This window comes from Phalacrocorax carbo, chromosome 1 (genome assembly GCF_963921805.1).
Source record: "Phalacrocorax carbo chromosome 1, bPhaCar2.1, whole genome shotgun sequence".
Lineage (NCBI taxonomy): Eukaryota > Metazoa > Chordata > Aves > Suliformes > Phalacrocoracidae > Phalacrocorax > Phalacrocorax carbo.
Window position 1 is genome coordinate 119313255 of NC_087513.1, and position 27144 is coordinate 119340398.

Here is a 27144-nt window from a genome sequence, read left to right on the forward strand (position 1 = left end):
ACTCCCTCCTCATACAATCTCCCTTCAACCAAGAAGTTGGACCAGCTTCTCTGACATGCAAGTGTCACACAATAAACACTGAGGCATTAAATAAATGTGTATGTGGAATTGCTACCATTTCCTTCTTAGCATTAAGAGTCTTGTTAAGCAAGCCAAGTTGGTTTATAGCTTGAGCTGGCTTTTCACTCGGAAAAAGTCTCCATTTTAGAGGTAACTAGTGATGGAAGTATATTATGTCAATGTTTATTCTGTCCACTCCTGAACTACCAAACCAAATATTTGTCTATCTTTTTATATCAAACATCAAATGTTTTGGAAGGCTGCTTCTTACAAACTTTGTCACCCAGAAAAAACTGCCTGGGCCAGGTGTCACCTTGTGCCTCTGAGTAAAGAACGCATTAAGGGTGACCTGTGGAGCAGGATTAACTAATTAAGAATGCTGTGAATTTCATGAAGGAAGCCCAAGGTTTTTATCTAGTAGCAAGGCTATACCTGAGGACTAGAGTCCAGAAACAGGCTTGTGGGGGAGAGGAAAGCAGCCAGAACAACCACAGAAAAATAAAACGACGAATGACAAGATACAGTACCAGGGAGAATAAAGGCAGGTTCAGGCCCTCACTTTGGAGTCACTCCACCTGACCAGGTGCAAGTATCATGTGCCATAACCACACCACCACTACAGGCAATCCAGCTTACCTGAAGCCCACCATGGCACACTTCCCCAAAGAAGCTTGTCCTTAATGTGTGCTTGATTAAAGCTCAAGCTGTGCCTCTTCTACACATGCACCAACACGCTAATGGTGTTTGCTCTAACAGCCGTGCTGGGAGCAGTACGCGTGTTAGTGTAGACGTGTGAGGGTGTACAGACGTGCTTGCCTGCTATCTCAGAGCCGGAGGGATTTTCATTAGATTCAAACAGCAACTGACTCTCCAGGGAAGCTCCTGCTCTTATTTGATAAGAGATGCTCTTTTATCACACATGAAACTGCATGCAGTGATCAGACAGGCAGTGTGCATAGCTGCCAGCCAGAGGAAAGCTGGTTTTCTGTAGCATATTACAGCAGTGCATTGCTACTACAGTTGAAGATTGGCCCAAAAACGGCCAGTTATGGAAACCACAGAAGCTGGAACTTCTGCTGATCCACAGAAAAAGTAAGCAATTAATATACTTGCTTGAGAGGTTGGGTTATATATGTTCTTTTCCAGAAGATGAAGCCACTATAGTAAATCAGAGTGGAGAAGACATCTGAGGTATTGGGGCTTGCAAATCTAACAAAGTTGACACTCTTTCTTTCAAAGAACTTAGTTATTCAGTCTTTGACATTACAAAAAACACCACACCTAAACCTAAACATTAGTAATCTGAAGCATAGCTCTTCAATGGAGAATAACTTGGATTTTCCTTCCTTTCAGAAAAAAAAAAACAACAACCCTCATCTTTTTACTTCCAAGAGTAAACCTTTTTCAAGCTAATTGACATCTCAGAACTTCAAAGCACTCAGTCAATCTTCAAAAATCCTACAAACATGAAAGTGCATGGCTTGGTGACCTCCTTCAATACTGGTCTAATAGGCCATCCAGGAACATTTGGCATGCTGAAGTGTCAAGAGCCTCTTTTTTCTCTAGTGAGAAATTATATTATCTCTACAGCTTTTTTTTTTTTTTTTTTCATATTTCCTCTATATTCTCATCTATGATCACGTCTGAAGGAGTTATAGCTAACATACACCTAAAACCAGGATTGTTTTTGTCTCTTGTGCCTACAAAGTACAGACAGGTTGAGGTTGTGTACGCACGCCAGATTCAACAGAATTAGGTGCATTTTCTGAAAGTTATCTGCCTGTGGCTTAGTCAAAATGACTACTCTAGTCTCTAGTGTATCTATAATATAGTACATTATAGCATCTTGTGGTATTTACTGTAACTGTACATACAGTATCTATCTATGGTATCTCGAGAACTGATTGAGGGACTTTTTAATCCATATGTTCTTCAGCTTCAGAGATTTGTAACAGTTGTTGTGTGTATGTCTCCTTTGTTATTGTTTTTTTACCATTCATCAAAGAATTTTCTTACTTCCCCTTCGTTACTCAGCTGTAGCTCATAAACATGATATAGATTTTTGAAATTAGATGTAAATCCTTTTAATCTTTAAGTCCTCTTTTCTCCCTCTACTAAACAACGTTTTTATTAACCATACTAACTTTCAAGTGCTACCACATGCAGTTGAATTCCAATATTAAATTAAAATCAACAAAGCCAACTTTTCCCCTCTCTCCCCACCTCCCCTTCCTCCAAACTAAGGAGGAAGTAGACAAGCCTTTTTCACTCAATGGTAACATCTGGATCACAGAGAAGTGTTTTAGTTCTTACTTTTAACAGTGAGGTACATGGACTTGCTGACGTCTGCTCCCACATCATTGCTGACCTTGCAGAGGTAGTATCCACTGTCTTCTTCCAGCACATGTTTAATCAACAAGGAGCCATTTGTGAGAAGCTGGATACGACCGTTCAATGCGATCGGCTGGAACTGAGGAACCCCGGCACCTAAAGCAGGACCCCCATGGAAATAGGTTAGTTAGGAAGGAAAGCCTCTCAGGTTTTGTTGGTTTTGTTTTGTTTTGTTTTGTTTTGTGGAAGAACCAGGAAGGGGGAGAGAAAAAATGAAGATTTCCAGACCACTCATGGGTAAAAAGGCACATTTGTTGTACATTTAGAGGCTGATAAATTATTGACAATTACAGCTGAACAGTCATACAAGTATGCATCCCTAATGCATACACCAAATGAATTTCTTATGACTAAGAGGGATGTCTGTTGTAGTAAACATGGCATACTCAAGGGACCTCTAGCACCTTGTTTATGAAACGCTGGGTAACATGGAAAACCACATCAGTGACTGTGTTGCTTCTTTCCTCCTACATCTGACAGACTGATGACACCTAAAATCTCTGTTCTGCCATGTTTGTAGCCAGTATCTATTTGGACTGTTAAAAAAACCCACCATAAACCCACATATAAAGAGAGAAACAAAAAGCTCAGACCACTAATCAGGCATGAGGTGCCATGTTTGGCAGTAATGTAAAAATGGAAGGTCCATAAAAAGACAGGAAGCCAGAAATTTCTGTATCAACTTTAGTTTTAAGAAAGAACCTACTTTTCCTTAGAAATAAAAAACTGGGTGATTTAGGGAATAGGGAACAGGATACTGCCATGCTGTCAGCATGCCGTACTGTCCAGAGGCCCACCACAAGTTCAAGTTCCTCCAGCATTAGGGACTCTCTAAGTGTATATTAAGATATGGTTCCTGTAATAAAGGGTTTTACAACCTACTTTGTCAGCAGGAGACAGGTTTTTTTCAGGGAAATCCTAAGATAGTCTTCTTCAATGGAATTCTCTTATACCACTTTCTGTACACGAAGTTAATATCTGTCAGCATTAATTACTATATGCAGTTGGCTGAGTCAGCCCAGGAAGAAATATGATGAATAAATACTATGGGGAATGATTTAGTACAAAATAGCAAGCTATAACAACCTATGAATACAACATCTAGAATATTAAAAAAGACCAGACATGCATACTGAAAATCCTCTGGTCCTAGAAGTATTTGCTTTGGGGATTTACAGTTACACTGAAGGTCTGGTGGCTGATACTGTGAACTTAGAAATGTTAAAGGGATAATGTTTTCACAAAAATCAGTTGCTGCTGTTGATTTTTCATCTATTTTAGTCACGGGCATATCCTACTTCCCCCTTTATGTATTTTTTTCTCTTTAATAAGCCATTTTTCCTGTCATTTTGTTGGAAGGCACATTTATGCTTCACCCACTTTATCTGTCTGCAATTGATTGCCCAATTAGACAGATGCAAGCACTCACTTCTTATATTTCTTCACACAAAAAATTCTGGGAACTATTTGGTGTTCACAGAAGGGAAAGGGCTGATGCTCCTAAGGATAGCTAGAACTGGGCAAAATTTTGCATAACAATTTGCAAAGGCTTCTTACTCTTCACACGCACTTTTACTGCTATTAGAGCCAAAGTCCTTCCTGAGTAGTGACAGCAGCTTATCACACACAACTGCATGGATGAATCTGCAAGAGGACTGCATGCTCATGAATCACAGGATCACAGAACGGTTGAGGTTGGAAGGGACCTCTGGAGGTCCTGTGATCCAACCCTTTTGCTCAAGCAGGGCCACCTAAAGCTGGTTGTCCAGGACCATGTCCAGACAGTTTTTTAATATCTCCAAGGATGAGACTTTACAGCCCCTCTGGGGAACCTGTGGCAGTGCTCAGTCACCCTCACAGTAAAATCTCTTTCTTTATCCTCAGACAGAGCTTCCTGTGTTTTAGTGTGTGACCATTGCCTCTTTAAGTTTGAAGGACTTAAATCAACAGATTCTTGCTGATTATGGGGTGTCTGTATTGATCACTGTCATTATTCTTTAGAGACAGCAAGTCTATTTCCATTACCTGTCTATCCCGACGTACAAAAATATGAACCCTCTTTTTCCGTTTTTCACTGACACAAAAAGCCAATGACACTAACTTGCCTGCAGGTGTACAGATGCCCTTTCTACTCTGTTGTGGTACCTACAGATGAGCTATGACCTGACTGCTTTACTCCTGCTAGCCTCACCTGGAGTAATTTTTTCAGAATTTGGCACAAACCTTGCTCACAAAACAATTATATAATATATCTCTTTAAAGGAAGATGTAGCATATATCCTATTGACCTGTACGGCACCTTAGTTAGACAGGTGAAATTGCAGTCATCCACCAGCAAAATACAGGCTTTTGCAAAAACATTGACCTTCTCACCTGGAGTTATTTTGGACAAAAAGTGAAACTGCAGCTTGATGGCTTTGCCTACATCATATGTCTACTAAAACTTTCTTTGACTTAAAAACTTCAGAGCTGTTAATGGAAAACTTTAGAAACAGTCACTTGATGGTAAAGTGTTACTAAAGTCAAAGCACTATCCCTTTCTCCTTCATTAAGATGGACTGCTTACAACTCAGCTAGCTTGGATTGGCCCCCTCCTTCAGCATGTAAACATGAAAAAATAGGATTACTTCTTCGTGACCTATATTCATAATTAAAAACACATATACCGTTGAGACTAATGGCATTTCTAGCTCTGCACCCTTCTTGCCACAAACCAGAACGTATCAATAAAAGCAAAAATAGTCTTTAATGTGAACATCTCTTCCCCACCCTTCTTCTTCAGATGTAACTTGGACTTTGATCCCAAGGAAACCAAAAATTACATGGAGCATTACACACAGATTTCTTCTCAACAGCAGCTAGTTTTGTTTTTTGAAGAGTTAACTCACGTAGATTGGATACAGAGTTTGGAGAGTTTGTTTTCTTGCTAAAACCAACCAGAAGACAACTGGCCAGAAGATGCAATCTAGCAGGCAGCACATTTTAATTAAAAAGCGGTCAATTTCCTTTGGTTACTGAGGGTCAAGTGGGGCCAGTTTTAATGCTCTGTTACATGAGAAGAAAATGTTAAAGCAGTATGTAAAGCACATACTGAATTACTGCTTATGTTAATGCTACCTGACCTTTCTTCTTTGCTGAAAAGATATCATTGGCCATGTTTTCATGGATTTTGAAGGGCGGGGTGGGAATCAGCCAAATGCTGCTGCTGAACCTCGTTCTAAGGTTGTTTCAACTAAAGCATTATCACTTTTCTCTCAGCCATCCACTTCATCACTTATCCACTGAGGCCATAGGTGCCATGTACACATATTCAGAGCTCCAGGACATCTCTAAGGCAGACCAAAAGTCCGTCTAGCGCATCCTTGTGTCTATGACAATGGCCAGCCCTACAAGCTTAGGGGATGATAGAAGAACAGTATAAACATGACTGACACTTCCCTTATTGCACCGTGCCAGCCTCTGACAATATGAAGATTAAACCAGTAACTTACAGGTGATTAAGCTGTTATTAAACCAGAATTAATCTGTCCCCAGTGATCACAGGAAGAGTCCTACCTTTTGAGTACTTCCAGACAATGGTAGGAACAGGATAACCCTCTGCAGAACAGTTGAGAATTACAGCTTTTCCATAGATCCCATCCTGGTCACTGGGCTGAACCACAAACCTAGGGGGCACTGTGGGAGGAAGCAAAAGGAGCCATGAGAATTTGTGCAACTTACCAGGTAGCTCAAAATGGCAGATGAGTCAAATATGGAGGCATAACAATTCACAGCAGAAAGCAAAAATTAAAACCAGCTTTTTGACAATCCAGTGACAGTAAAGTTGCTTTTACGTGATTATTTTCTTTCTGTGCACAATCTCCTTGTATTTCTTGCCAGGCACAACAAAAGCACTGGTCTTGATAGGATACAAAAATAAGTTAATAAAAATCTCTCCAAAGGAGATGTTATAAAATAGAGTAAAAGATGAATCAAACTGTCATGGTCAGAAAATAAATACTTTCTAACAAAAGGAGAGGTTTGACAGGTGTCTGAAAACAACTGAAGTTTTCTGGTTTGGTTTGTTTTGTTTTGCTTTAATAACAGTGAACTGGTAAGCTTTAGAAAAAGAATTATGTAGTGTAAATAACCTTAAAAAAGAACAGTGTTTAATAGCAATCACATGACTTCATATTAAAATGAGGGTGTTTGAACCATAAATTCTCATAGGACTTTTCTTTCCAAACAACCATAGAAAGTTTCAACACAATTTGCTTGCACTGAATTGAAGAAAAGTCTTACTGGAATAGAAGTATTTGCATCAGTGTATACATATTATTAGACTTATTTTAAGGAAGCCTAAAACCACTGCAATGAGTCTTCCAGACATGGGAAAGTAGATATATATTTATACACAAATAAAATAAGAGATGCTTATCTCAAGGAAAAACTCTAAATTTTCCAAATACAGACACACAGTGAAGAAAACGTTTGACAATGCTAGACCTACAGTTTACCAAGAAGGCCTGATACTGAATGTCATTATCTCAATAAACCCTGCAGATTTGAAAGAGTTTGAAAGAAAAGCTGAAAACTGAAGAATGGAAAAGAGCCACAGAAGTTACTGAAAACGAAAGGTTCTTAATGGTAGTATTAAAGTTACAGTTAAGGTCACGATCTTCGTTGACCTTCTTGGTTCAGAGCATGAAGAGGTAAGTACCTGAGAAAAGAAGTAAATTATTTGTGCCCTTATCCCCCATATTATTCTTTTTGTCTTTTCTTACCGTGCTACAGAGAAAATCTAGTAAGGTGACTGAGTCTGTAACAGATTTTTTTTTTCCTCTCAAACTGAGTACAGCGATACACTGAGATCTAATGCAGTAAAGAAATCCTAATAGTTGCTTGCTTTCCTTGCCCCACTGCAGTGTATGCATATGGGGACGCACACACAATCTCAAGGGTTTACAACTCCACAGGTCCAGACAGTGCTTAGTTTGTCTGAAATTTGGGGGAGGCAAAAGAGAGGGCCCAGCCAACCCCCCTTGCTCTGACCCAATCCGTCTTCCCAAGCCCCCACTGCCTGCCTCTCCAGAAATGCCAGAAATTAAGACAGGAAGTATGGAAGAGGGCTGTAGCATAAGGAAGTGTAAGGCAGCACAGAAGAGGATCATCAGTGCAATGGCTATATGCCCTGGGACCTGAAAATCTCATAATTGCCATGAATACAATACCACTTATACATCAGAAAAACTACCACAGAAGCACAGTGGTAGCACCAATCGTACATTACTTTAAAGTTTTTTCAGCATATACACTCTCATAATTTATACAAATAGCACCTCCCATTATATCAGAGAGTCCCAAGTTTTCCTTAATGAGAAACTTGAGCTGCCAGTATTGGTATGGACAAAACTGCTGAAAGTTGGAGGTATCTAGAGATATTCTCTCCAGGTGCAGAGAACCCACACCTCACAATGGCTTGAGCCTTCCTCCCTGTGCCTCCATAATCCAGACTCCTCTCCAGATCCTATGTCTACAATACAAAACTGTTTATTGCCTAAATATGTACAAAGCAGCTCCCCTTTCTGTTTGGAACATGGCTAGAAGAAATGGAAGGAACTAACAGCAATGGAGGCAAGAGACACCTTTGTACCAGGAGATGTATTTACTGCTGTCACACGTTTCAGCTTTCCAAATGGCTGCCACACTGACAAACAAATCATATGTTATGCTAATTCATGATAGCTAAGCACCAAACACGAAATCCCAGCAACAGCAGCCCTGGGCAATCACCCACCCTGTTCTAATTATCTATTCAGAAAAGACATTTCCTTCAGTTGCCACTTTCTCACTGTTCTGAGTTCATTTCATCACCAAACACGACGGGATTCCCAAGTACTTATTTTCCAAAGCAGGTGAAAAGTACAATAAGTTGCACAGATACATGTGATTTTATACAACTCAGCACGGTGGCATCTGCTTGTTTCACCTCAGTAACTGTAAGTAAATTTGTATTCACAACTTCTGAAAAATTGATTACAAGCTGCTTATCCATACAGAGAGTAGACAAAAAAAAAACCTAAAACAAAACTAAAAAACAACCCCAGAACCTCAGACATTTCCGTTGTATCAGTCTTACAGGTGAATGATTACAAATGAGTGACTGATAATTACTGGACTCCTCTACCACTAAAAAGTGTAAAGAGTGTAGTATCTTTTAAACTCTCTTACAATACAAACTTTTTGTAACTTCTCTGTTTTATTTCCCTTTTCTTTGAAAAACATTTTCTTTATATTCTTCATTTGCTACAGATGACACTGGCAAGAAGTGCTAATTTTTCAGGAAATAATTTATTATCTTAAATGGGCAGGCAAATGCAGAAAGTTCTGGAAAAGTTAAGCAAGATTGGTATGTAAAGTATGGAATAAAGGCAGCCTTTAAAATGTTATTTGCATTAAAGTTATCTGTTAAAATAAAATTTTTATCTAATCTCTTTGGGCATATATAGAGAAAAATGGACGTATGTCAAGTGTAAATGGTGTTTGAGCATTTCTATGGAAATGCATCTTTCCACATCTTTAATGAACTTGTGTAGATATTCTTGATGTGTTGTGCCTTTAATGCTGACAAGCTCTGGACAGGTCTTTTTATTGCATCGATCTCACTGTATTTTGTGTATAAATAGAAAACCAAGTGTTTGGTCGATATTCTCTGTATTGTCAGTTTTAATCACTACTTTTAATACAGAATGATACAAGAATGGTAACTGTGGAAATTAAATTTTGCCCTATAAGCTCCAGAACAAGGTGTATGATTAGCATCATACTGTTTGCTTGTACTGCTCCATAAACAAAACGTTTCATCCTTACTTGGCAAAAACTCTGCCCACACCCAGTAACAGAAACAATTTCTATATTCAGTAACACTTTGGGCCTTCCTTTAGGACTGCTTATAGAAATGCCAACTGCTGCTTTGATTTTGAAGACATGAACCCTTATCACTGAGTCTTAAGATCGTCAATAGAAATCAGAAAAGATGCTACAGCAAAACAAAATTACTTATTCAATGAATTTTCAATTGTTTCTGTGTTGCTGTCTAGGTAAAACCGCAGGATTTTTCTTCTCATCAAAATGATTAAGAAGTAAACAGATAAGACCTTTACATTTTTATTCCTCATTGATAGTTTGCTTCTAAATTTTATTTCAAATTAATAACTTGTTCCGTGCTATGTGCTGCCATATTTTGAAAGAAAATGCAGTTAACTACTTGATCTACATGTTGATACTTATCTTTAGATTACTACAAAACTATGTTCACTGTTTCATTATCTTTCAGGAATTTATTAGTCTTTAACGAAAATTTGCTTAGTAAGATTGTAACCAAGTTAATTTTTCTGATATGCTTAAGTAGAGTTAATGGAGAAAAATAAAGCAGTTAGTTCTCTTTTCTCTTTAGTTTTAAAGGTGTGGGCCTCCTCTGCCTCTTTAGAAGTGAAACACTGTGAAATAGCTCACAAATATGACTGAACAGTTCTACTTTTATCATCACCCTTGTTTCAGCAGTGCAGTCCCCTGAGCCCATAAAGGAGGGCATTTAAAATTGCTTTAACAGTGAGTTTCTGTTAGGCTCTCTCATTTAATGCAGCCCACGGATTTGTGATGAGAAATGAGATGTTGAATAGTTTAGTGTAAAAGCAATAAGTTGACAGATGCAAGCTATTTAATGGCTGAACTCAAAGGACCTAAAAAAGGTGTTTTCAGTCAATGTTATGACTAGCAGTCTCAGGCTCTCACAAAGGGAAAACAAAGGATGAAAGCAATCAGAGTAGGATGTTGAAGAGAACATGAATGTCATCGTGGCATTTTAAGGGAAGGAAAATGTTTTTATGATCTCCTTGTGTGCAACAATCCTGGTAAGATGATAAAATATGGGTTGGTACCCTAAGAAGATACTGCTTACCAGTGTCATCCCTGCTCACAGTGATGGACTTCACAAGCTACTAACCAAAATCAGTTTATGAGTGCATACTAACGTTCCCTGATTTAACTTTGCTTTATGTAAATCCTTTCTGACTGTGCATAAAGCCAGGGATGAGGTGACAAACTCGCACACTCCTTCCTGGACTTCAAATCTATGCACATGCTTCTGGCTCCCAAGCACAGCAATTAGTACCTCACACTGGAGAGCAATTCTAAAAGCGTCTAACATGAGCCTCTCTGGTGAGCTACTGGAGTGAGTTAAGAAATAATCTATGACATTGGCTCAGAATACAATGTTTCATTTTTACACGGAATATTTGTACTTTACATTTAGATCATACTGTCAAAATGATAGAAGAAATTTAATCAGCCAAAGCAACCATTGATGTATTAATGAATGAGATCATTAAACACTGTACTTTAGCAAAGATGAAGAGTTATTAAATTTGGTCATTGGACCTAAGGGGTCGATTTAGCTGGTTTAGTGAAACCATTTGCTAGGCAGTTCAAGCAAAAAGATGTACTTTTGCAAAATGAGACAGTGCCTAGTGGTTTGTGTTGATCAGGTTTGTCTAATGAAAACGTTAAATAGGAAGTGAATCATTCAAGAGTAATCTTCAAAGCCACAGTGTAAACACCAGCAAAGAAAGTAAATGAGTTTCGACACCAGCTGCGACCACAAATCTTCTCCCCCTGCTTTTCTATCACAAAACGCATTTGCTGCATCACACCAGCACCACCACTAAACATCAGAAAGCAGACAGATACTCATTTCCTATCTGGAAGATTCAAGGCTCAGGGACTCCTCATTGGGCGCCTTACTATCTAATGATATCCGACATTCCTGGCAAGTGCAAAATGAAACCACATTTACACTTAAGGCACTAAATGCATTAAGGAAGTTTATTAGGTATTTAAAGACCTTATCTCAGTTTTAACTTATGATATGTCCACTAACAGGAATTTAAAAATAATTTACCTATTTTTGGGGGGATTTGATAGTTTATGTACCCACTACTATCTTTGAACTCTCTTTCCTGGTAGTATCTAAAAAAATTTGAACTCATAAAACATTTATGAGCTTTTTCTTTTTGGTTACCAATTAAAATCTTTTTCACTGCTTCTTATTTCATAATTACTTCATTCCCATTTTAGGAAACCCTACAAGAATGAACAACACATGATAAAGTATATATAGGTTTTTAATCACTCTGTAGAAGACAGCCCTAATGAGTAAAGCCTTAATTAATTCTGCACTATGATATAAGTAGTTGACAGAAGATATTTTCCTAATTTCTGTGGGTGGCTTTCATGACATGATCCTATTCTTTCCTTCTTCTTAATAGCATGCCTAGCAAACTGAGAGTGCGACAAGAAATAAAATAATTGAAATAATAATGCTTTATGAGTTTCTGAGAAACCCTTCTAGCCTGCAAACATTTTATGCATTTCCAGAGGAACTGCTGGCCAGGATCTGGCAGAGTCCAAGATTTTAAGAAGGTAACTGCTGTTCTCACTCACCTGGACTTCCCACACACAGTCCCTAGAAGCAGTGAAGGTGGTAGGCTTCCTCTAGTGGGTAATTAATGAGCTTTTAAAAGACATTCCATAAACATTAAGACTAATCAAGCTTGCTTTTCTGTGGATTTGTATCTCATGGGTGAGTACAGCCTCCAGTTGGAACATTTCTTGTGTTTGCAGATGGGCTCGCCTGAGTAGATTCTCTGGTGTCTAGCATTACATTCAGTAAAGGTGCTTCTAATCCATCACCTCTTTTTATTAAGTTTTTAGGCTTTCAGCTCCACTGGAGACATTCTCTCCACTTCCAATTTGTCTAAAATTGACTAATAAATTGTTGAGAGGGATACTGACAGATCAATGTTTAGAGCGTCTCACTTCTAGGTCCTCACCAAGAAATCCATGGCAGAGAGAACTAGGATTGCCCTAAGATCTTCTTACCCAGGGCTGCAGAGCTGCTCAAAAGCTTTCTCCTCTCACTTTCTCTCTGCAGGTGCCTTCCATCTCCTACGTGATGGTCTGCAAGGAAGCTCTATGGAAGCCAGTCATCTTCCTCTGATATTTAAGGCAGGGAAAATCCAGCCTTGCTGGCCAGGTATTTTTACGGGTCCTTGTTGCCACCTGGTTGCTTTTGTAGAGCACAAAATAATGGGAACAGTAATGAGGATTTACCATAAGGTGCCCACAGATTTTAAGAGACTAGTGCTTGTTTTTCTTTTGTCATTTAATAGTCCTGCCAAAATGGCAGTGCAGCTTAGATATGAAAACCTCTTTTTGTAGGAATAATATAGGAAATTTATTTAATAAACTTAAAACTTAACATAAAAAATATGAATGCTAAAAAACACCAGATACGTGTGATTTGACAGAGAAAATATTGAGGAAATAAAATCTCAGGTTGTAAAGCCAAAGAACTTACGTGGCTGTATGGATTCTGCAAAAGTGTGTGTACTCACTATTAATTCAAATTTAGCACCAAGCTGTTGGCCTGTGTTTCTTCATTCATCTTAGGAATGGACTGGATTTAGATGCTACTTCTAAGTCTACCCATGTACTGTAAAATGATATGGACTGCCACTTATTTTGGAAACATGATAACATTCATTGTTTTTAGGTCTACTTTTAAAACTAGTACAATAATGGTATAGATAATGAAAAAGGAACTTTCTGGGGAACAGCCATATTTCCCTTTCTTTTCCTCTCGCATTCACTGTCTACTGTCATATCAAAATGCACATACTTCACATAAATGAGATATTCCCAGAACACATCCCCTGACATTTAGGAAAGCCGCCATTTAAGTTTAAAGCACGCTGATGAGAAACCATCGGACAATGTGGGTTAGAAACAAGAGAAGTTTAAACACCATTTCTTCTCCCTTTATTTGGAGAAAAAACTGCTTAGCTGATTTAGAAAAATATTATATTTCAGTTCTATGGCACCTGCACCTATGAACAAAAAGATGAGGAGGGATCAGAAAGCCCAAAAAAGAAACAGAGAGCATGAAAGCAAGTTTTTACTTATATGTGTATAGGTCAGGTTGGATGCAGATGAGTACCGACCAACAGTGATCTGACGGCTGTCCATCTTCTGACCTATGGGAAATGAGACAGCTGAAGCAGTTCAATATAAGGGAAAGAGGTCAGTCCAGGGTTTTTGCAGATAATTCAGGTCAAACATCATATATTTTCCCCTTTCCCTCTGAGTGAGAACTGTTATCCCAGATGCATATGGAAAACTAATGAAGACATTACTGTTTAAATTGATGTAGAGAAGAGGGGAGAGGAGAGAGGCTTAAAGGAGTCTGCTGCAGAGCACTAGCTGGACAGAAACATAAGGAAGAGGGAAAGAATAAAGTAGCCCTCATACGAAGTTGCAGGACTAGGACTCCAGAGGCTGCAAGCCTCTGAGCAAAACAGAGTGAAAAGCTACCCTCTACCATACTAATGGGTTTATGAGGATGTACTTCAGGTACATGCACCCAACATCTGTCATCTCACCACTGGGGCAGAGCCCTCATCAGGAAGTGCAATTGGTGCAGCAGCACACAAGGGGAAAATGGAGGTGTTGCTGTCAGCAGCGTGAAAGAGGTGTGAGAACAGGCTCCTCAGAACTGCTGGACAAGGAGGGAAAAAGAATTCATGCCAAATAAGGCAGCAAGAGGCAGATGTGTCCAGGGGACAGAGGTCAGGCCAGCCAGGGGCTTGCCAGAAGATGGATTGCCCACTGATAGCAGGAGGCAGGGTTGCTGCAGTCCACAGAAGGCAGGGACAGCAGGGATGCCATGAGGGGAAGGCCGGGCTTGCCCCAATCAGTGAGGAGCAGAAATCCTTACACAAGGGCTCTCTTGAGCTCTTACAGACTCATGGATCTCAGTGCTGAAAAAAGGATAGACAGTGTTTCTAGAAAGACAGTTTTAAATGGTACTACCTATGTGAACTTTTCTTTTTCTCTTTTTTTCTGGAGATCCACCCCTGTTTGATGAAATGCCTATAGGAGCCTGTACAGAGTTGCTAAAATGACTCATTTCCATCAATGCAAGCATGGAGTATAGCTGCAAATCAGGTACAACCTCAGCTGTTATTAGATGCAACATTTCTGTGTAAGGCAGACATAGCCAGTGGACTGTCTGTTGTGTTAGGAGGTTGTCAATTTTCCCTTCTCCAGGAAAGGAGAAGGTGAGAAAAATCTTTTACTATTAGAATGATGGATAGGGTTAAAAGCTAACAGAATGGCTTAGGAAAAGAATAATTAAACGCATGTAGTTAATTAAACCACTTAATTTAAGAATTACTGGATAGATGGGGAAAGTAATAGACTTCCGTACTGAATAGTACAAGATTAAAAGCAGTGATTCTTTTTTTTTTTAATTATTAAAGTAATATTCATACCAAAACTACTGAAAAAGCAATGGACCTATTTGCTGCTGTGTTTTGGTAATACCAGCATTAAAAAAAAATAAGCAGACACATTCTATAAGTAGAAAACTTAGGAATAATCCATTAAGTGGGAAGATTTGACTTAAAAGGGAGAGCTGTTGAAGAAAGTTTTGCTTCAAGTGAGTTTCTGAGGGAGAAAAAAAAGCCTGGAAAAGATGGCAAAAAGCCCTGGGTCTTTTTAAAGATTTGTCTTGGTAAACTTCTGGAAGGGGATATAAGATGTAGGGATCTGCAATAGGCAGAAATAACCAGGGTCACTTGCAGTATTAGAGTATGTGCTCTCTTTCTCCAAGGGGTCTAATGGCTTGATAGCAAGAGGGAGATGGTGGAGAGGGAAGACTATAACAGTCTTATTTTTAAAAAAATGAAAATGTAAAATACTTTGAAAATCTTTCAGAAAGAAAAGGAAGCAATTTAGTTTTGTTGAAGTTTTGCACAGTAAGTTTGAAAATGTTTTATAAGGTATAATCCCAAGGAAACTTGGTTAAGGTGTGACTTGAAAGGTAAAAGCTATTGAAGGAAAGGTATCTCTTGAAAAGGTCTTTTCCACATAAAACATTTCCTTACTGGAAATATTTTCACCTCTACTTCAAGGCAAAATGTTGTGAAGTCAGCCTGAGCAAATGAATCATGCTAATTTCATAATAAACACAAATAAGAAAAAGAACAACAACATAGTACCAAGGGAGAGGCTTTTCCCTGGGAAGTCAACACCAATGCTTTGCTTTTACTAACATAATGTTATATGAGAGGGTGATCTAAATCAAAAAAGGAGATAATCAGACTAAAACAATAACAGAGAAGAATCTGTTGGCATTGCAAAGGCTTGGTCCCAATGAATGGGCTTGTGCCTCACCAAATTTTCCAGGAAGTCAGTCCTGTAGCTCCCCCATCCACCCTCCGCACTCCAGTGTTGTTGATTAGTTCTGAGACTTTTAGATAGAAGTCGTATTAGTTTCTCTGCTTCATTGCTCTGTGTGCTCTCTGTTATGAAGAGAGGGATTACCATATTTTCCTCTTTTTTATGCTTCCCATCAAACAGATGTCATTACAAAATACTGATAAATTCCACTTAACTGGTGCCCTTCAAACTAATTACATCTACTTACCTCTCACGATTAATTGGCTTTGGTGCTCCACAGCTGCTGCATCATTTCTAGCTATACAGGTATAATTCCCATTGTGCATCAGTGAAAGATTAGAAATCCTTAAGGAGCTGGTGAAGTCGATGTTGTCAATTGTCACCCCAAGGCTGGCTGGGATTGGCCTGCCATCCTTCTGCCAGGTGATTGTGATGGGCAAATCCCCGGAGACCACCACGCAGGGAATGAAGACCCGCTGCCCAATGGAGAACCGCGGGAACTCAAAAGGCTGAATAAAAGGTGGAACTGAAACAAAAGAGGAAAGAGGAGCTATTGCAGTTATGGTTTCATTTCTGAAAATAACAATGGAACAGATGTGCAGTGCTGAATATATAAAATTAACACCTTCAACAGTCACAGAACATTGTTTAGCTAAAAATAAATCACACTGTTTGCAAATACTTTTTTTTTCTTGACTGCCCAATGCATAAGCAGAGATCACAAGCAGTGAAACCCATGGCTTCTAGAGAAACCAGGCACCACTGGCACATTCCTGCAAGAGAATTAAGTGCCTCTTCAAGAAATCACACTTGTACCTCACCAGGACTTTCAGCAGTGGGATTGAGTGGACGGTCCAGGAAGAGCTCAGCAGCTTTCAGGATCTGGTGCGAAAGCTTTTCTTAGGGTCACAGTAAACCTGGAAGAGGTCCCAGCTTTGCCTCTGGGATGTGGTGAATGGGGGTGTAAGCTTCTCTAACTGATCCTGGCACTTATTTCTTAGTGTTTCAAGTCACAGTTCTCAATAAGACTGGGTAGAGGTATGAAGTGGAAGGCATATACAGTACTTGCAGGACTGCAAATTAAATTAAAGCTGATTTCTAAACAGAGGACCAGTACAAGGTGTAAACTTTTAAGCTGGTGTTTAATTCCTGCTTACCATATTTTGCTTGGCAAATCTTTCTTCCTTTCTTTTATTTTTTTTTTTTTTTGGAAAGAAATGCCCGTATTTTCTATCATAGAGAAGAATTCAGCTTCTTAGAAAATATTTTGTTTTCAGGTATTTTTCATTAAAAGAAAAAAGGAAACAGTGGGTTGGATTCAATAAGCAAAGCAGGAATTAATGGGGATGCCTCACTTTCTCTGGGTTGTCTTCAGAACATTCACTAACAATTTGGTAAATTGAGAATCAAATACCTACCCAGATGAAGGAACGGAAATCCTCTCCCTTTCTCAGGGGAGCACTTTAACATCCAGGGCATTGATCTAAGATAGATTTCTATCAATCACTCCTGAAAAGACTATAAAACAAATTTTGCAAACAGTACTCAAATCCTCATTTATGAAAAGAATAGGTTCCTAGAGCTTATGTACCTTAGGTACAGGAGTGCATTTTCCTACTCTTGCCTGAGAGTTTACTTATATATACTCTGTAGTAGATTTAAACCTCTTTAATGGGAAAGATTGAAAGAAACCCACAGCAGAACATTAATACTGCTGTATATTAGCTAGCTTCAGAAGAAAATGGAGCTGGTGGCTTTATCTAAACGTGTTTCTTTTGTCCTTTCTCCCTTTAGCAAATCCAAGGCTGTGTTTTCCCCAGAACTGAAGCAGGAAAGAAGCAGAAAAACTCTTCAAAGTGGTTGCAATGCACATTGACTTCCCCAGCAGTATTTTTGCCAGTGTCCTATTTCTGGGTTGTAGGGGTAGGTATTTGTGACCATTACTATGGTAGTTCAATGCATTTCTTTTGATCATTGCATATGTTGGCTGTTCTTTCATAAGGATTAAGAAAGTTTATCATTGAGGAAGGGATACCAAACCCCACAAAGGGTAAAGGTGTTGTTCAAAGGCATGTTCAAATGCTCGTGTGTGTGCACATCACAGTGCACAAATCAGGTACTAGCTCCACTGTTTCTGGCATAGTCGTGATGCCGTTTGATGAGGAGAAGTTATGACCATGTGCAGCTGCCACAGAGAGGTGCACCATCAGGTGCTGGGTACCACAGCTCATCTTTACAGGCTTTCCCGGACTTCTTCCGAGAGCAGCTTGCTGTCTGCAGTTGTGAGAAGTGCTGCTGCGATAAATTTTTCTCACACGCTGTAATGCCTTTTTCTGACTGTCGTATCTCAAATTGCTAAAACCTGTCCTGTTGCGTTTTGAAAATCTGGTAGATCAGGCATACAGAAAAAAGAAACTCCGTATAAATTACTGTGTTTATTTGAATTTGAGCACTGAAAATTAACTGCTTTTTCACTTGGGGACCTAGTGTCACAAAGTGAAGCAAAATGTCTGCCTGCCTCTTCTAATTACCTTAGCACAGCTAACGTGTTCACATGAGATATTTTGGATTCTTTGTGCATCAACAGAAAAAGGCCAAATTTCTCTTAGCATTTATTGACAAGCAGTTTAGAATATACGTGGGAATGGGAGATTTTTAGAATGAGACTGTCAAAAGGTTTTGACATAACCTTTCCCCTTGATGAGTGCAAATATCTGCTAAATGCCAAGTACCCCCCTTACTGTGCTGGTTAGCACATTTCTGCCCAAACCCTTCTCTTAGTCTCAGCCATCATTACTGAAAGATATGCTAAAATTCACAACAGGGTGGCATATTGCTTCTGTATTTTCTGCTGAATGTGTAACAAATTTGAACTAATCTTTCACAGACAAATGATATCAAAAGTCAGACAACATATTGCTCAAGGATTGTTATGTGCATCTTTACTTTCCATCTCCCTGATGAAGAAAAGAGGGAGCAAGATCATTAGGTCACACTGAAGTATTTTTCAGAAAATATTGATCTGCAAGGCTGCATTTACCAACTCTAAAATTTAAGTAGCAGCCTGCAGAGCATTTCAGAAATTGGCTAAAATATTTATAGACAGCACATTTTCCCTCTACTCAGGTTTCTGAGATACAGAGGAAACCAACATTTATTTCTGCTTCATAAAATGAAATATATATTCAACCTGCAGCAGCTTGCCGTCCTGACAAGGAACTTATTTTAAATGCCAGTGTGTAATTTAAAATCAGTACTTAAAAAAAGTAAATAGTCTAGTGATAACTTTGAAGTATTGAAGAATGTTTTTCAGCTACAGTATTTACTAGTTTGGACTGATAAAAGCAGTTCCTGGTGACCTAACATACCATGAATTTTTGTCCTGCTAGTTTGAAGAAGGAAACAATCACAAAAAAAATCACTTATTAGAAACATACAATAAATCATACCTCAAGTCAGGCAAATAATTTCTGAAATACAAAAGTTACCATATATAAAGATATATATATGTGTGTGTGTATGTGTGTGTGTATATATATCTACATCTATCCCTGCAATAAAAAGTTGACATATATCCCTGACAGAGGAAAATATCAAGTTTGATTAACCAGCAGGTGGGTTGGCTTTTTTTTTTAAACTACAGCTGTATCATTGCCAACCAGCACTAAAAAAATAAGAAGGATGTACACTACTTTATCTCTGAGACAGAAAAGTTACAGTAGGCCAGATGTGTTTAAAATACATCAGGGTGTGGTGAAGTATTTTCCTTCCCTGTATGTAGCTTTAGTTTGACCATACTTCAGAGCTTGTTTGATTTTTTGTTAAATTATGCTATTTTATATATAAGATGTTGCATGTTAACTATATATAGAGAGGGCTGCATGTGTATGTGTGCATGTGTACATTGAAGACATGTTTCTTCCTCTGCCTGCAACAGGCAAAAGAGTGAAAATCTCCGCTTCATGCAATGAAGGACAATGTCTTGGGAACGCTTTATTGATAAGTGCTTGAATTAAGTGTCTGTTTAAGAAGAGGAGCATGGGCCAGCCTCATTAGTGCTAATGCAGGAAGATTTAAATTATGGTTTTTTGCCCTAGCAAGATCATCTGTACCTCTGGGACATTACTGTAAAGGAGGGCAAGGACCGCTTCCCTGCTGCTTTCCATTAGCAGAGGAACATCCTTAATTTCTTGCCTTCTATTCTATGGGAGTTAGTTTGGAAGAAACTGCTGAGATGATTCACTAAAACAGAGTGTCCTGCAGATAGCCTGTCTCCTGCAGCAGCCTTGTGAACATGGTGTTCCTCTCCTGTGGTCCTGCATAGTAAAATGAGTCTTCCTCTGCTTTATCATTGGAAACGGTTCCCTGATGGGTTATCTTCCAATAACACTGTTGCAGGAGCTGTGCCTACAATATAAAATACCTTTGGCAATGCATACTCACAACACAGGTCCATTGGCTGATGCAAAGTAATAACCACCAAATTACGTGGCCTTTTAAGGCAGCCATGTGGCCCTAGATTTCATGCACTGGGAGTGCAAAAGCCAAAACTGTTTTGTCTCTGCACAAAGCCTAGCCACAGTTCAGTCATTTTTAGGTTTTCTCAGCGATCGATTGTTTCTCCTAAACATCTCCATCCCTTGTGGGTGATGGTCTGAGCAATTGCACAGTCACTGAAGCACTAGATTTTTCTGCTTCTTTCTTGTATATATTGAGCCTTATCAGTAGGGCATGTCATGCATCGAACTCTCTCTTAATGGCATTTACTGAGCCGAGCCTCATACCCTGCTCCCTTGTTGTATGCTAATGTATCCTGTCTTGAAAAGAGGGAAAGCTGTTATATTCTTTTGGCCTTTTTAAGTGTACGTATTGAAAACAAAAAAAAGAGCCAAACTAATCCCTGTAATGCCTCTGCAGTTGCACAACATTTCCCTCTAGTTGTAGCTTTATTTGTTACCAAATTAACCCTGTATTCAAACATCTTTAAAATCTTATCACAACAAGCTGTGGTATTTTATCAGGAACTCTCACTGCGTGTGGCAGAGCAAATGCTGTAGTGCGTATTTCCCATTATGAGAGAGACTTCACCCTTCACCTTAGTGCCCGCTCCCTTTCCCGCAATGCAACACCGGTAGCTCACAGGCTCCCTGATGCTGTTCTAAGAGCTTCTCCAAAATAAGAGAGGATGCAAAATGTTGTGTAGAAATGAAGAGTGCTTTTATGTCATGTCTCATCCTTCTATTGAACCATCTCCTTTCAGCCCCCATTGTGAGGGGAAAAGTGCATGCCCTTATCATATGAAGCACCCTGCAAACCTAGGATGGTGGGAAGCTCAGTTCTCTGCCCAAGGGGCTGCATTTTTAAAAAGGGAAAACCTTCTTCATTTGAAGATAAGATAGCAGCTGCAAGAGTATATTAACACAACAAGCAGGTACCTTTATTATTAAAGGGCCACCTGATAAAAAGCCTCACTTGTAGGCTAGGTATCCAGAAGCACTTGCTAGTTATTTTTACTATGCTTTTGGCACCTGGTCCGAAGCCATTGCCCTTGTTTAGCCCCTACATGATCTAAAGGGATCTTTGTCCTCAAGTAATACTGTGAAAAGTTGAAACCAACTAAATCACTAGAGCCACAAGTTCCAGATTTAGATGAGAGAGGACTTTAACAGAATGCTCTCTGGCTCTGAAAATCATTCCCGTGAGAAGTTTGACTGATTTCACACTAGCTTCCTTTTCAACTTTATCCCAGGACTGTACATAAGCAGCTGATTTTATATCACCCTTCTGTTTTCACAGGGTTGATATAATCTTTTTTTTGCTTGTTATGTATTCTACACGTTGATTTGAAATTAGGCCAGCATTCTCCAGACCTGCACTGTCATGTGCCCACACAGTCTCACTTTCTATGTGTACTACTTATATGTACTTACACACACACTGCTCATAGTTCATACTAACTTGATGCAGTAAAGTGCTTAAAATTTTAAGAGCAATTTTAACAAATAAATAAGAAAGTATTTCAAATATAATGGACAAAATCCATGCAAAAAAGAGCAAGAATAGGCCTTCTCCCAAAACCAAAGTAAATAAAGCTGCATTGTAAGAGAGAGAGGAGGGCTGGCTTTTGATAAAACCAAGCATAAAATACAGATACCCTTGAGCTCCTTAGCTGAGGCTCTTATTCAAGTATTAAGGCTCATTTCATATTGTTTACATAGTTCATAAACAAACATATCCTTACACCAGCTTAAGCTGTATTTGAAAGATATAAGACTGTGCACAAAACCAGTGATTTTATTTTAGATTTAATTGAAAAGTTTTATATTTGTACATACTAATTCCTCGTCATGAAGACTAGGATAGTAATGAAACAACTTTAACATACATATTTGGGTGACCACTTTCTGCAGGGTCAGAGGTGAAGACATTAGGAGTATAGTATGTTAGACGTGTACTGCAACAAACTAAGACAATTGCAGCATCCACATGACACTTGTGAGATTTTAAAGACTGTAAGTCAGCTATTTTAATGCAAAGTTAGCCTTGAGTTGTTGTGTGTTGAATGGCAAAAATTTTATACAGAACTGTCAAGTCTTACATATTGAATACCAGAATGTTTTAGTCTTTTTTTCAGGTATTTCTATGGGTTCAATGCTGGGATTCTCACATAGGAGATATCACAGGCTGCTGCCACTGCTTACTCCCTGTAACGAGTCCCCATGCCCATTAGGTGACCTGAGGATGATGGTTAAGTGGATTTTTGGAGGACCTTTTGCATGACTGGGCATTGTCATCTGTTCCCACCACATGGCCCTTGCATGATTCCTGCATTTGACAACTCCAGCCACTTTGACAGATCTGAATATTTCTTCCTGAAGAAGATGCAACAAGCTTGGAGGGATCCAAAAAGATATTGGATGGCAGAGAGAAAGAAAGGCAGAAAGTGGTACAATGAAAGAAGCATCTGAAGGACATCAAGTCCAGAAGTTTCTTCTGACTCAAATTATTGGCAAGGTTCAGTCAGGACAGATAAAAAGTTACCTCTTAGATACGTGCATGGAACTGAATTCACACTTGCTGTAATCCATGCCACAGACTGAAGCATAGAAATATTAGCAGATTGTTTGATGACAGCATGCACCGTGGTCCCAAGAACCCTTGAAAGATTTCCCCTGATGTCTTTTTCCCTTTTGTGTCTGCATATTTTTCACTATCTAAACCAGCCCTCCCTGAAAGGATCTGCAATGCAAATCCACCAGTAATATTTTATATATTAGAAAAAGCTAGATTCTTCCCAGGAAAGATGAGGAGAATCTATTTAAATAGTTGCTACATGAAGTTATTTAGAAATAACCCCTGTTTGGTTTGCTTGTTTTCTAAAAAGAAACAGGCTGATACAATTCTTTTATGTGGTTCACAACAGGTGAAGTGCTATCACTCTGGCAGAAGAAAATGATAAGCTTTCTAAATCAATGGGATATATAAGCTCTACAAGATCAGAAACAGTCTTTTTGAACACCACAATTTTTATTTTAATGATGCTGCACCCTTCCCTCTCAGGGGCTTCTTTTTCAATTAATTTCTGTTAGAGAAGTGTGAATAGCAGCAGGCTGTTTACATGAGAAGTGTGTCCCTTGAGACTGATGAAAAGAAAATCATCACTTACTACTGATGGCTTTTACTGTAGCTGAGAAAACTATTACTATAAATTACATAATAAAAAAATGAAGATAATGGCTCATTCCTGTTTTTAAAATGCTTTGAAATCTACTAAAATGCTGTAGCAGAGATGCTGCTATTCTTATTTAACCATCTTGCCACTTGAAGGGTTGTTTTTCAACAGAAATATGAAACTTACAGATTGGGTGGGTAATATAACCTCTTCCTTTGTTTGCCAACACTTCTTACAAGACTATTTTTGTTTGCTTGCAGTTTGACTTTTGTTTGGGTAGTATTTTTCCAGGCCGGGTGGCTGCCTCAGGCTGAATCATTTCAGCTGGAAGGTTTTAGCTACAACGGTTTGGCCATTTCCAAGAATAAGGCGGGAGGGTGAAAAACTAGGGATGCAGTATATATTGATCCTACCATAAAAGCAGAAAGAAAAAAAATCATTGTGAGAATCTGAGAAGTCTCACCTGCCCCATGGTTAGCAGCATAGATTTCAAGTTCAGCAGGTGATGGCACTAGCATCAGATATTCTTGCTGTCCCTATGAAAAGTCATCACAAGGGTGCCCAAATTTTGCAGTCTGAGCAAAAACAAGTAAATAAATAGACAAAACCACCACAATTGTCACATCCTGGGAAGACATTTTCTAGTGACTAACAGCTAAGAGCTTCCAGAGTTCAAGCAGCACAGAACACCTTCTAGCACCACCTTCAGTGGCTGAGTCAGTTCCAGACACGTGGGTCAGGCAGAGTCTGGTGAAATGTCAGAAATGAAAGCAGGCAGACTGGTCTCCCTAGTCCTCATACAGCTGCCTGTGCTGGGCTGAAGAAGCATGAAAAAAAGTTATTTCAACACAGAGAGAAAGAAAGGAGATGTGGCAGCCAAGGAATCAGAGCAGGGAACCAGCCTGCATTGCTGGGCATGCAGATAGCAGCAGCAAACAATGGAGCAGAAGCTCAAAGGAGTGTCCGGGATAACAAAAGGGAATTACAGAATCGGATTTAGGGGCAGTGGGGGAAAGTCAGAAGTTGGGAGCAGGCTTGCAGTGGGACTGCAGAGGCGATGTGGGTTGGTGAAGCGGACTTGGGAAACCGGCTGGGGATGCGAGGCTGGGACAAGGAAGCAGTAGGGTGAGGTACAGCACTGACAGCGAACAAAGACCTGCATGAAGGGGGATACAGACTGAAACCCGGTGGAGATGGAGAAAGTGAAGACTGGCAGAAAGAAAGGACTGTAACTGGAGGCTGGGAGTAAGGTTGGGAGCTCTGAAGGGGAAGACTGGTTTTGAGACGTAAGAACAAGGTGCTAAGGAAATAAGGACTGAGATGGGAAAGATGGGGAGGGCAGACTGGTTTTGGAACCCAGAGCAGAGCCAGGACTTGGGCAAGGATGAGCTGGAGAAGACTGAGGAGGACAGGTCATACTTAGGAGGAATGAACACAACAGCCTACATCTTCTACAGAATATTCTTCTCCTTAGGAGATCTGACTTCAATGGTCCTCTGCCGTTGGCAGATGTCTGTGAACTCCACTGGCAAACCACTAGACCTGGACTAAATGCAGAGTAAGAAACTAGTGCTGCTGAGAATAATTCTGTTCCTGGCCAGGACCTATGCAGTATCCTTAGCAAGGCTAATCTCAGTGATTACTTCTGAGGATGTCAGTAACTACTGTTTCCACTTTGCAAGAGGGGGAGGAAAGGGGGTTCAGTTTACTTTACAAAAAATCAAAAAAGAAAATTGCATTTAACATAAGCTAAAGCAAAGCTGAAAGGGTATTGTTACTGTTTCAAAGGCAAGTGGTTGACAGGTAAAAATACCAGAAATTAACTATGTAAGTACAGTCATCATCTCCCAACATTTAGGTATGCATTACAAGGTGGGTAGTTTTAATGGCTTTTTATCAGAACTCAGAACTGGCCAATCCATTTGTCTAAATATAAAAAAATAATGCCAAGATGGACTGATTTCCAAAAAGCTCCATTAGCACCAGGACACGGTTCCAACAGAGCTATGTCTGCCAAACAGAAACCTGTGTGTTTTCCTGCCAGCTTATCCACTCAGCTCCCATCAGCCAGCTTATAGGACTGCTAGCTTCCAAGATTCAGATTTTGGGACAGAGCAAGGGACAAACAAAGTATGGTGGGGGGTGGCATGCCACTTCTCTGTAGGACACAGTTATTTGGATTCTGCAGACCTCTGGGATAGGTGACTATGCAGACAAGGGCACCAGTAATTCCTAAAAAATGGGACAACTTATTTCATGTGGTCGAATTGCACGTAAGTGCCTAGCTCCCAACCTTTTGCCTTCCTGACAGACTGCCAGGTGGGAGACTGCACAGCTAGGCTCTATAAGCCCTGCTCTTGGGTTCTCTGGCAGACAGGATTTAATATTGAAGCTATTGTCAAGAAACTTTCTGTTCTCCTATCTGAGACTTTACAGTGACTTCCAATGAACGTCCTCAAGATTTTGCTTTCATTTGGATTTTTGTAAATACCAAAATACCTTACAGAATGGGCAGCCCTCCTATATTTCATTACACGCTCTTGCTGTTGCACATCTTTATTTGGATGCTGCTTTTAACGAGTCCTTATTCAAGATAGAACAAGAATGCTTCATGTACTGGAGAGTTTGGAAAGTGGGCAGTAAATGTGGTAGAGGACTGCAGACAAGAAAGGCCAGTTGTATACATAATGCAGATAAATTCTGCCCTTTAGAGCCAAATTCTGGATTCACCTTTGCCACAGATCTCTCAGATAATGTTAATTAAATGACTTAAATCTGTCTTTCCCAGGAGGTTGCTAAGCTGGGTGATGTGACTGATCTGAAGAAGGAAAAAGAACTCTCAGAAGCAATTTCATGTCAATGGGAGCAGAGCTTTGAACATATAAATGCTATATAACAGCGGGTGAACTCGAAAAAGCAAGCTGTAGGCTTCTGAAATTGGACATACAAAAATTTGTGGGTACTTTAAAGTTCATTCTGTGTCTCAGTTGTCATTTGCCAAAGCACTCTTGATCATCCAGGTGGGTTTTGAAAATGAATACATTGTTTCTGAAACACTTTGATACCACAGAGGTTATCATCTCAGAAAAGCTCATGAGGAAATTGATAGTCATGTCTTCAGAACAGAACATGGAGGAAACAAAATATCAAGTAATAGCTCATTAAGTGTCATCCATTCTGAATCACCCTTCAGATGACTGGTTTGAGGTCACCCAGGAAGCTTGTAGCAGAAATGAGAACAAACCAAAGTACCCATGATGTTGAAGATGGGCAATAATTCTCCCTCTGTTTCTCTGGAAAAAAAAATAAGTATACTGGTGGTATGAGAAACTGAGCTATAAATAAGGAGATTTAGGCACTGCTTAACCCCCCTTATAATGTCATATTTCAGAGTACTTTAAACTTCAATTCAAGCTGGACCATATTTTGTATTTCTCAGAATCTAATATAAGTGCCTGAAAACTCATCACATTAACTTCGGAATCTATAAAATGAAAAGACAGCAAAAACATTAATATTTTGAAGCAACAGGCCACTTTTGACTCTCTGCTAATATGTTAGGTAAAATCACTATGTAGTTACAGAATAGAACAATACACAGCCATCTAAAAAAACCACTGTGGCGATGCTGACCTCCACTGACAATAGCAGAACCTTGAGAATTGTTCAGATCTGACAAAGCTCACCTTTGACATTTCAGGCTTAGCATATGAAGACAGGATATTAACCTTTTTTAAAATAAC

At 39.3% G+C, this 27144-nt stretch overlaps 1 protein-coding gene across 3 annotated transcripts in view; it reads right to left on the reverse strand.

The window, feature by feature from the left end:
* DSCAM (DS cell adhesion molecule) overlaps positions 1 to 27144 on the reverse strand; it is a 394607-nt gene that overhangs the window by 143520 nt on the left and 223943 nt on the right. For all 3 annotated transcript variants that reach the window (XM_064472090.1, XM_064472093.1, XM_064472101.1), the window contains 3 exons: positions 15977 to 16255; positions 6007 to 6126; positions 2374 to 2547 (listed from right to left, as the gene is read on the reverse strand). In XM_064472090.1, coding sequence (XP_064328160.1) covers positions 2374 to 2547; positions 6007 to 6126; positions 15977 to 16255 — 573 coding nt within the window. The remainder of the gene's footprint in view (positions 1 to 2373; positions 2548 to 6006; positions 6127 to 15976; positions 16256 to 27144) is intronic.